The 11,998-nt window shown below is 47.9% G+C and overlaps 1 protein-coding gene across 1 annotated transcript; it reads left to right on the forward strand.

Annotated features, from left to right (window-relative positions):
• Positions 1–9,937: 9,937 nt before the first annotated feature.
• Positions 9,938–11,147, forward strand: GPR25 (G protein-coupled receptor 25). The gene has a single exon (XM_011931712.1). The coding sequence runs from the start codon at positions 10,013–10,015 to the stop codon at positions 11,096–11,098; it is 1,086 nt and encodes a 361-aa protein (XP_011787102.1). The 5' UTR covers positions 9,938–10,012; the 3' UTR covers positions 11,099–11,147.
• The last annotated feature ends 851 nt before the right edge of the window (positions 11,148–11,998 follow it).

Genomic DNA, 11,998 nt, shown 5'->3' on the forward strand with positions numbered 1-11,998 from the left:
AGCAAATTAAGAAATGTTTTAAGACTCACTAAGATTTTTTTCTTAACACATTAAGCAAAGCCTCTATGGTACCTTAGGCTACTAATTCATTTGATTCTTCTTAACCCCAACCTGTTGCTTTAGGTGGTTGAACCTGTGATTCAGCCTTCAGTAGGTGTTAGAGGCATCCCAGAGATAAAGGACACAGGTGGCATGTGTTGTCTACAGCACCTCTACTTCACAGTTACATTCAGCTGCTGTGATTCCTGGCTGACCCTGTTATTCATACTTCTTCAGGGTTTGTGTGTTTATATAGAAAAGGAAATGTGGCTCTCAACCCCCAAAGAAACCATCCACTTAAATACTGCTTTATAGGCCAGGCACGGTGGCTCATGCCTGTAATCCCAGCACTTTGGGGAGGCTGAGGCAGGTGGAGCACCTGAGGTCAGGAGTCCGAGACCAGCCTGGCCAACATGGTGAAACCTTGTCTCTACTAAAAATTCAAAAATTAGCTGGGCGTGGTGGCGGGCGCCTGTGATCCCAGCTACTTGGGAGGCTGAGGCAGGAGAATGGTGTGAACCCGGGAGGCGGAGCTTGCTATGAGCTGAGATCACACTGCTGCACTCTAGCCTGAGCGACAGAGTGAGACTCACTCTCAAAAAAAAAAAAAAAAATTGCTTTATAATTTAGAAGGTTCTTTGCTTTGCTTTCTCTTTTAATTTGCTGCTGCCTGGGAGGAAGTGAGCATTTACATCTCCATTCTACAGATGAGGAAGATGAGACTTTTAGAAGGTTAGTAGCTGTCCCAGGGACTCAAAGCTAGTAAGTGACAGCATTACAACTGGCATCTAAGGCTTCTGGTTTCAAATCCCCTTACCGTGCCATGTGGTACAGAGTTTCCCACTGCGTTGTACATGTTGTGGAATAAGAATGAGGCTCACAGCTGTACTAGTTAATAATGTGTTCACCATTGGTAGAAAACTCAGAACTTGTGGTTAAAGTGAATTTTGTTCTCTTGCCCAAGACTTAACCATCATCAACACAACAACAGCTAAAATCAGACGGTTACGCTTACCTACTGTTTAATATCTAGATTCATAAGGATGGGAGAATGGAGAAATTGCAAAAGTGGTGAAAACAAATTCTGATAACAGGTTGATCAGAATTATCTAGGAAACAGTTATTAGATGAAAGGGGCTAGGTAGGTCACAAAGGTAAGGCGTGGTGGCTCATGCCTGTAATCCCAGCATTTTGGGAGGCTGAGGCGGGCGGATCACAAGGTCAGGAGATCGAGACCATCCTGGCTAACACGGTGAAAACCCGTCTCTACTAAAAATAGAAAAAATTAGCCGGGCATGGTGGCGGGCACCTGTAGTCCCAGCTACTCAGGAGGCTGAGGTAGGAGAATGGCGTGAACCCGGAAGGTGGAGCTTGCAGTGAGCTGAGATCATGCCGCTTCACTCCAGCCTGGGCGACAGAGCAAGACTCTGTCTCTAAATAAATAAATAAATAAATAGTGAATTTTGACTTGCAGAGACATCAGTTCTGTTGATAGGGCCTTGAGATCCTCATTTATGATGAGAACAACGCTAACTGTAAACTGCATCCTCTTTCTTAGCCAGAGGCTAACTACAAATATTTTTGTATACAGTAGGAAATGAGTTTGTGCTTGTATTCTTTATCCTTATAGTCTCAACACAATCGGTATTCAATAAATATTCGTCAAATGAATACATGAAAGGAAGACTATGCAGTCCCGCCTCAAAATTGAAAATAAAATTCAAAACGTGTTCTGATTTCTGCTAGGTCACCCCAATTTCTTACTGTAGATATTTTTGCCCCCAAAATATAAACCCAAAGTTGGCTTTTCTGCCCTGACTCCCTCTGGTTCATGCCATTTCAAAGGACACAGATGCAGCTTGAAAATCTGAACTATTGGTCACCATGACACAATGATGTGCTGTTCCCTTTTACCTCTCTCCAGCTCCTCTCACAAATTATGGGCCAGTCTCAAGGCTCAGTTATTCATGTTCTGCTGCCTCCACTCTTTCCAAGAAGGCCTTCCATATCAACTTTGACTGATACCTCCATTCAGAATCTACATCTCCAGCCCTGAAAGCCCCCTCTGGGCCCACTCATGCATCTAACTGCCATCTCAACGTTTTCACCTGGGAGTTCCAATGTCATCCTCAACTCAATCTGTTGAAAAACCAAAAGTCAACCTGATTTTACAACTTCCTTATAAAATCAAGTCTGCTTCCTGACAGCCAGCCACCAAGACTGAAAGGTCTTATCCCTTCCTCTCTTGTCTGACACAGAAGACAGCCTCGTGCCCAGACAGCCACCAAATGCTATCAAATATTTATACTTTGAAACTGCTCCTCATCCCTGCTGCCACCAGCTTCAAGTCCAGGCACCAAAAGCTTATGCCTAACTCTGCAAGAACGTTCAAGTGGTCTTTCCCTAATTCGATTTCACCCTCCAAAGTGTCTTGCAAAATCTAACTTTCTGAGACTTATCTTAAAAGTTCAACATTGTTTTTATTTTGAATTGCAGGGAGGATGGGGGTGGGGTGTTGAGGTGGTGGTAATGTGTGCGGTGCTTGGAACCACTAAAGGTATTGATCCTGTTTTTCAGGCTGCTCCTAGACACAGACCTTTTCTTCAGAAAAGCTGACCTGCTTCAATCTTGATAGAAGTCAGGATATCACAATCTGCCTTATATCAAAGTTATTTGTACTTTACAGCTAATCTCCAATAATGTGTAATCTTCCTGTAAGGGTGCACCATGTCACATTCTTTGTATCTGTTACATTACCTGATAACAGTGCTTGCCCCACAGTAAGAAGGGGCTGTTTACAAAGTCGACTGGAATCAAAAGTGATATTAAGAATTGGTTTTGGCCCGGGCGTGGTGGCTCACACCTATAATCCCAACACTTTGGGAGGCCGAGGCAGACAGATCACTTGAAGTCAGGAGTTCAAGACCAGTCTGGCCAGCATGGTGAAGACTTGTCTCTAAAATACTAAAAATACAAAAACTAGCTGGGCGTGGTGGTGCACGCCTGGAGTCCCAGCTACTCAGGAGGCTGATGCAGGAGAATCACTCGAACCCAGGAGGTAGAGGCTGCAATGAGCTGAGATTGCACCCACTGCACTCTAGCCTGAGTGACAGAGCAGGACTCCATCTCAAAAAAAAAAGGAATTGGTTTCATTGATCAGTAGCAGGATCACAGCACTGTAGAGGGAGCCTCTACCAATGCCAAGGGAATGCTGCCAAATTCCTGTTGCAAATATGTGGAAATTTACACTAACTCTCTGTGAAATCACTGAAAAGTAATGGCAAATCATAGGTTCGAAGCTCCTGTGGGCAGAATAATTGCTACAAAGAGAAAATGTTACTTCCTTTCCAAACAAATTCTGGGGCCATTTTTGTATTGGGGATGTCCCTATTGCTTGTCTTTTAAGTTTCTGATTTTTGTTTTGTTTTGTTTTGTTTTTTTACCTTTAAAAGAACGCTTGAGCTACAGAAACCTGCAGTGGAAGAAAGGAGTCTCACTTTCCTTGAAAGCTACACTCTTCTCCTCCAGCCTCCCCTCCCTTCCCTGACCCCCTCCCGCGTGTCCCCTAAGAGGCATCAATGACATCCGGGGTAGATGGGGGGCCCTGGGACAATCACACAGTTGCAGGCCACAAGGCTTTCACATTGAGTCATCTCCTTAGCAGTGTAGGCTGAAGCTGAGTCTCATGTCTAACTCACATGGTGCCCTTTCCCAGCTACCCCATATTTAGTACCTGAAAGTTTCTGAAGTAAATGAACATCTGAAACGTTCTGCAGGGCCTCTGGCATCCAGGGTGGGGCTTCTCATCTGGTGTGTGCCAGCTGTTCCTTAGATGTTGAGCGTGCAGGGTAGGGGCAAGAGCTATTGCTGTCTTCTGTCCTCTAATACCCTGTCCCTACTACCCTCCCTGCCAACACACACACACACACACACGGTCTCAGGGCTATGTGGTCTATGGGAAACCTCATCTAGGTAGCCTCATCTAGGTAGTCAGTAATAGTGAATAAAATAGAGGACTCCCCATTCCCAGCTCAATGCTTATCAAGAGAGGTTGTAAAAACCAGGAGATGTGGCTTTGCAAGATTTTCCTCACCCTCTGGACTCAAGTTACTGTTAACCCCTCCATCAACCGCAACTGACTTGGCAAAAGGCCCCCTGTGTCTCTGTGCTTCAGTCCTCTCAGCAGCATCCAGACTGTCACCTTGTAGAAATCACCATTAGGATGATACCAGGCACCAGGCACTGTGGTGGTCAAATCTTGAAGAGTCAAATCTTGGGAGTCTCTCTTTATAGAATCCCAATCCAATCCCCAAAACATTTATTGACTACCCACCATGTGGAAAGAAAGCACCGTGACCTGGAGGGTAGGAGAAGCAGTGCAAGCAGCTGAGTCTAGCAGCAGGACCACCAGAAACTAAAGCCGTTCTTCACGATGCTGCCAGCCAGGGAACGGAGTGAGCCCATTATCTCAGACCCAGCATGGGCAGCACCTTCCACAAAGGGTGCCTCATTTGATCTTCACAACACCCCTATCAGGTAGATATTATCATGCCTATTTTAAGATGTGGAAACTGGAGCCCAAGATCACACAGCTATCAAGTTATAAAGCGGACATTTAAACTGGACTCTGACCACTAATAATCTGGTCTGGGTGTTCACTAATCAGAAACAGACAAAATGACATATAAGAAATTGATATTGGCTGGGCACAGTGACTCACAGTTGTAATCCCAGCACTTCAGGAGGCCAAGGTAGGAGGATCGCTTGAAGCCAGGAATTTGAGACCAGCCTGGGCAATATAGTGAGATCATGTCTCTAAAAAAAGTAAAAAATAAAATTAGCCAGGCATGGTGGTGTGTACCTGTAGTCCCAGCTTCTCAGGAGGCTGATGCAGGAGGATTGCCTGAGCTGAGGAATTTGAGGCTGCAGTGAGCTATGATCGCACTGGGCTACACGGCAGCCTGGGCAACAGAGCAAGCCCCTGTCTGCAAAAAAATAAAAAATAAAAATAAAAAGAAGAAGAAATACATATAATTTAAAAAAAGAAGAAATGCATCTAATAAATTCTATATCACGACACAGAGCAAGGTTTTAAAAAATGTATTTTTTAAATTTAATAAATGATGTTAAAGCTAGATAGAAATATGAAAAAATCGATTAAACACTAGGTAAATTTTAAAATATGAAAATTATTTTTTAATGACAGACTGAATCTTCTTACATTGTCAAAGAGAAAGTAACATTCTAAACTCTGAAATTGCTAATAGCAACAAATTTGACTATGAAAATGTAAAACTAAAATAAATAATAGCTAAGAAAAGAATTTGGAGAAATATTTGAATCAAGTGGAATGAAACATGATTCATCCTAAACATATAGTTTGTACAAATTAATAAGAAATACATAGATTATAATAAATATGTGAAGGACATGATTAAAATGGTTCACTTAAGAGGAAATAAATAGATTTTCCATCTTATTTATAAACAAGTGCAAATTGAAATGAGGTACCATTTTACTTCACTGCCTGTTACAATGGAAAATATATGTTACTGATGAACATCTCTAAGAAGACTGTGTTGAACCTTATACTGTCATACAATGCCAGTGACATTCTAAACTACTAATCACTGTAAGCATTTGTATCAAGCAATAAAAATTTTCATAGCCTTTCCTACCAAATTTGTATTTATAACATATATATGTTACATGATAGAGTCCATAACATGTTATAAATACATATAAAAATATGTATAAATGCATATTTACATGTATTACAAGAGTATTTATGTTATAACATAATACGATAATACATTATATTATGTATTATTACATAATACATAAATAATACATAACAATACATAATATAACAAATACAAGAGTGTTATAAAAACAGTATAAAAAATCATAAGTGCAGTTATTCATTACAAATTTCTATAACAGTTAAAAATATTAGAAACATCCTAAATATCCATATTTAAGGGTTTAGAAAATTAAGCAGCATAGACTCGTGGATTTATATGATATTGAGAATACTGTGTACGCTAATTACAGATACGACTTTGAAACAACTGTGTAAAAAATGTGAAGGATATCTGAAATGGAATATTTAAAAATAGAAAATCTAAAAATAATAAGATTACAAATGAATACTTTTGAAAATGTCCTTCACTGGCTAAGTTTGGTTGTGTAGCGGTAGCAGGTCCAAGATGACTACTTCTCTATTCTGTAATGTGATTAGATGGCTTTTGTGATTAAATATATAAAGGCAAATACAATTTACTTAAAATGTTAAGATTCTTTGTACAGAAAAATTAAAATTCGTAAAAATAAGTTACAAGAACTTAAATATAACCTGTAAGGGGGCAAAAAGAAACCTACTCTCGAAAACAATTTAGCCTGAAGCATTGGATATTTATTTAAAGTATCTCCTCTGTTCTCAGGCTTGTGCTAATCACCCTGATGGGTAGAGAGAAGCTCCTCCTCGCCCTGAGAAGTTCATAATCCCATAGGCAAGGCAAGACGGAGCCACGTAACAGTCGCCCTGGTGGTTCCAGCAGTGCACAGAGAGGAAGTCCTATTAGGGATGGAGGTCAGAGAAGGCTCCCAGGGGTGAGATGTGTACACAGCCTGTAAGGGTGTGTTTCTATTAGTTGACTTGTGTGTGATCCTATGGGGAGTCCTCCTGAAGGGTGAAAGAGCAGTCTCGTGCAGTTGGCCTTGGTCACTGAAACCGGGCTGGGCACCCCGGGAGGCCAGGCCCAAGGCAGTGTCCCTGGCTCTGACCTTTGCTGCTTCTTCCCATCCAGACAAGTTCAGTAAGGCCCACGGACAGCACCCAGGCCTCAGCAGAGAAAATTCAGCATATGCTGTGGGCCACAGACTTCCCTTGGGTATGAGATGATGGCCCAGGAAGCAAGTAGCTCTGTGTTTTTTAAAATGAACAACCTACTTCTACTTCCCTTCAACCCCCTTCCTATACTCCCCTCTTGGTCTGCTTGCCCCATTCTTTGTTTTCACCTGGCGGCTTTGCTGCTGTTCATCTCTAGCTTTCAGGATCACTCACACTCTCTGAGCCTCAGACTGAGGTGTGCCCAAGGGGGTAAAGTCCAGCAACACTGGGTCTGTCTCTGATGGTCTCTGGGCTCTGGCAGGCAAGCACTGCCCCTGCTAGCCTTCTAGGGGAGGAGGCTGCAGCCCCCTACTCCACCCCGGATGTGGGCACCACTCACCAGCAACCACATGCTCAGACATTAGAAAAAAGGCTCTGGGGTGGGTCTTCAGGGGAAAACCAAGCCCAGAGGCCGAAATGCCCGTGAAGGGAAGGTCCAGACCATTCATTCCCTAGCCTCTTCTCTTCCTTGCCCATCTTGTAATTGGTGTGGGAGAAGTTCTTGACAGGTGCAGCCTGAACACTGCATGCCCAACTCTCTGTGAGCTCTAGGACCATTTTCTTTTGAGATGGAGTCTCGCTCTTTCACCCAGGCGGGAGTGCAGTGGCTTGGATCTCAGCTCACTGCAACCTCTGCCTCCCGGGTTCAAGCGATTCTCCCACCTCAGCCTCCTGAGTAGCTGGGACTGGTACGTGCCACCATGCCTGGCTAATTTTTGTATTTTTAGTAGAGACGGGGTTTTACCATGTTGGCGAGGCTGGTCTCGATCTCCTGACCTCAAATGATCTCCCCGCCTCGGCCTCCCAAATTGCTGGGATTACAGATGTGAGCCACTGCGCCCGGCCTCTAAGACCATTTCCCAAATCCTTCCTGGGGATCTCCGTGTGCCAGAGGGACCCCAAGTGAGGGTTACCTTATGTCCCAGTTTGCCCAAAATAGTCCTGGTTTATCGCCCAGGTTAATTCTCATAGTGCCCCTTTCACTCTCAGAAACATCCAGGTTTAGATGATAAATTATTTCATGACCCTACTTCAAACCAACATCAAACTGAACACATACACACATGCACCTCTCTGTTCTTGGCAGTTAAGGGGACAGTGTCCATATGGTCCCTAAGCAGAGAAACCCCAGGCTTATCTTTGACTCTTCTTTGTGAGACCTATGATGTTACAATTATCTCCTGAATATATTCTCTCCTTTCTGTCCCCACTACTCATGATCTATTTCAGACACAAATAATTACAACCTACTGTGGGGTCTCCCTGGCTTGAGCCTCTCCCTTCTCCACAGTTCTGCCAGCGATCTTTTCAAAACACAGATTAATGCCTCCTGACTCCCCATGACCTATAGATCGAAATCCAAATCCCTTCATGATTCATCCTGCTTCATCTCCTGTCCCCACCTTCCTACCCTGGGCTCTGGCAGACTGCTTGTCCCCTGAAAAGCCCACATTCCTACTCATTTCAGTATACTTGTTCCCTTTACTCCCTCCTCCGAGTCTGACCCTTTCTTCTCTTTTCTGCTGCTCTTATTTGACTTTCAGCTCCTTCCTGGGACTAATCTCAAGTGTCATCTCCTAGAAGGCCTTTTCTGATTTAGCTTTCCCATGAAAAATAATCACTCCCCCTCCACTAAACCCTAAGAGGGCTTGGCTTTTAACATTTACTACAATTTGGACTCCCGGCGTGTCGGCCATTGCACATTCTGCTTACGTAACCATCTCTCCTGCCTATGCAATAAACTGCTAAGGCCAAGAGTGGCATCTCTCGCAGTGCCTGAAACAGTGCCTGCTTCATGGAGGAGTTCATTGTTAACAAGTCTGAATCGAACAAAATTGATAATCCACCTCAAATTTTCCACACCAGGTTGCCCGGCACATCAGCCACTCATTCCTGGGGACACTGGGGACAGACTCAGAGGGCACTGTGACATCAGTTCCACCACAATATCTTGTGGAAGGGATATCTGCTAAGAAGAATTCAGATGTAAGTGGCTGCATGCCTCCTTCAGGAGAAAGAGCAAGTTTTCCCTCCCCCATCCTCTCCTCCTTAGGGCCCACCGCCCACTCAGGGTCAGACTTCATTCCCCCTCTTCTTTAGGAATCCTCCCCTTACTCTCAGTTTCTCATTTCACAAAGGATCTTGCTGCCTCCAAGCTCCTGACTCATAATTTAGGACAACTAATCTGGTGTTTCATTAGGTGTCATCTTTTGAACTGAGCTTACATCAGCGTCTGGCTTAATAGATAGGTTTTTTAGGCTGGGAGAAGACAGAGAAGAGGCAGATGTGAATCCCAGGCTTGGCCCCTGTCCAGCAGGATGATCTGACTACACCCCTTCCTAGATGCCTTAAAACCCTTCCACGTCACTTCGTGAGGACCTGATTGGGTCAGAGAAGCCACTCACAGGGTGAAGACATAAGCCCCACATTTCAGGATGCTAACAACGGCTTGAGTGCCCAGGGCAGGCTCCCCGACCCACCCAGATCTGCTGTGTCCCGGCAGTGGACTCTTTCCTAGGGAACAGGTGGATTTGGGGTGGGGCGTGCCTTAGGCCCCATACTCATAAAATCCCCTGTCTTCTCCCCTCTAAAACAGAGAAAACAGCAGCCGGCGGGTGCAGGTGGGAAGGGGTGAGGTGGAGGCTGAGAAGAGATTAGGGCTCTCGGGCACCCACCACCTCTTGCAACACGACCCTGAGACAGTGGGGCAAGTATCCCGATTTCACAAAGAAACTGAGCAACTAATACAGGAATGGGCCACGCTCCTACTGGGAGGCAGGGCAGATCTCCCAGCCCTGAGGATTTTTCCTCCCAAGACTTAGTGGTGAAGCCCCTTTTGCCTGTCCCTGCCCTTACCCCTTGGGTCAGCCCCAAATCGGAGGCCACCATCTCTCCCACAGGAGCCTGCCCCTCCCACCCATCCCCTCCTCCCTCCTGTCTTTCCTGCCCACCCATTTGCTCAAGCTGGGGTGGCAGGAAGGGAGGTGCACGGCACGGGCATGAAGAGCAAACCCCCTCCTGCTCAGAGCTGCTGCCGCCTGAGCCCAGGGCTGCACCCAGCACAGGCCTCGTGGCCAGGCCATGGACCCCACAGAGCCCTGGAGCCCCAGCCCGGGGTCAGGGGCCTGGGACTACTCGGGGTTGGACGGCCTGGAGGAGCTGGAGCTGTGTCCGGCCGGGGACCTGCCCTTCGGCTACGTCTACATCCCTGCACTCTACCTGGCGGCCTTCGCCATGGGCCTGCTGGGCAACGCCTTCGTGATGTGGCTGCTGGCCGGGCGGCGCGGCCCACGGCGGCTAGTGGACACCTTCGTGCTGCACTTGGCGGCCGCTGACCTGGGCTTAGTGCTCACACTGCCGCTGTGGGCCGCGGCGGCGGCGCTAGGCGGCCGCTGGCCGTTCGGCGAGGGCCTCTGCAAGCTCAGCAGCTTCGCGCTGGCGGGCACGCGCTGCGCGGGCGCACTGCTGCTGGCTGGCATGAGCATGGACCGCTACCTGGCCGTGGTGAAGCTGCTCGACGCGCGGCCCTTGCGCACCCGGCGCTGCGCGCTGGCCTCGTGCTGCGGCGTCTGGGCCGTGGCGCTGCTGGCTGGCCTGCCCTCCCTGGTCTACCGGGGGCTGCAGCCACTGCCTGGGGGCCAGGGCAGCCAGTGCGGGGAGGAGCCCTCCCACACCTTCCAGGGCCTCAGCTTGCTGCTGCTGCTGCTGACCTTCGTGTTGCCCCTGGTCGTCACCCTCTTCTGCTACTGCCGCATCTCGCGCCGCCTGCGCCGGCCGCCGCACGTGGGTCGGGTCCGGAGGAACTCGCTGCGCATCATCTTCGCCATCGAGAGCACGTTCGTGGGCTCCTGGCTGCCCTTCAGCGCCCTGCGGGCTGTCTTCCACCTGGCACGTCTGGGGGCGCTGCCGCTGCCGTGCCCCCTGCTGCTGGCGCTGCGCTGGGGCCTCACCATCGCCACCTGCCTGGCCTTCGTCAACAGCTGCGCCAACCCGCTCATCTACCTCCTGCTGGACCGCTCATTCCGAGCCCGGGCGCTGGACGCGGCCTGCGGACGCACCGGCCGCCTGGCGCGAAGGATCAGCTCGGCCTCCTCGCTCTCCAGGGACGACAGTTCGGTGTTCCGTTGCCGGGCCCAGGCCGCGAACACTGCCTCGGCCTCCTGGTAGCTATCCCGGGCTGCTGGAGGTGGGCGACAGCGGAGCACCGAGAGGAGGGGAGAGGTCCCGGGAGGGGACCCAGATGCGCCTGTTCTGGCGGCAGCAAGCTGCTCCGGCCCGCATCGCATTGCCTCGCGCGCTGCCTGGACTCCCAGGGTCTCCTCCATCAGCTTCCCCGAAACCTCAGAGCAATTGAACTCCCCTAAACCAGGCTCCTGAGACTAGCTGTTCCCTCTCAGCCTGCAGGGTACAAGATAAGTGCTGTGAGATGGAGCAGACAGCAACTTGGAGACCCGCAGATTCACCAAGAAGACAGAAGGGAAGGGGGTTTCCTTCTCTGCCTCATTGGGAAGAGCACCGACCAGAAATCGAACCCAGACCCCCAAATGCCATTCTGGTTTCTGGCTGTGCTTTCTCCCGTCTCCCACAATAGCTTTTGCTTTCAGAGAAATACCTTCTCCAAGTCAGACCCTCTGCCCCTTCTCACTCACAAAACCCTGGTGTTGAATCTGGTGACACTTCTCCCCCTATGAAGCGGTAGGACTCACCTGGAAGTTGTTCTGGTCTTTCCCTCTGAACAGAAGGTCCTGAAATCGCTCACCAGGCGTTTCTTAAGGTCTCCATCACTCAAAATCTTCTCTGTGAATTCATCTTTCTCAATAAACAAACACTCTTGCTAGCCCTGTCTTCACAATCGTCTTTACTTGCGCAGTGGGAGTGAAATGCATATCAGGAGGCGGGTCGCACACTGGGTGAGACAAAACTCAACACAGTAGTTGAGGTTGATCTCAGGATGATGAGGATTTGGGGGTGGTGTCTGGGAGCATGAGAGCTGGCTGCACTCTGCAGGTGCAGTAATCCCACAGGAGGAAGCAAATCATTTATTCTTATTATTTTTAAGGACATTTC

This window comes from Colobus angolensis, unplaced genomic scaffold, assembly GCF_000951035.1.
Source record: "Colobus angolensis palliatus isolate OR3802 unplaced genomic scaffold, Cang.pa_1.0 Scaffold91, whole genome shotgun sequence".
Classification (NCBI taxonomy): Eukaryota; Metazoa; Chordata; class Mammalia; order Primates; family Cercopithecidae; genus Colobus; species Colobus angolensis.

Coding starts and splice junctions, on each gene's coding strand:
- GPR25 (XM_011931712.1), top strand. CDS start 10,013: ATGGACCCCACAGAGCCCTGGAGCCCCAGCCCGGGGTCAGGGGCCTGG.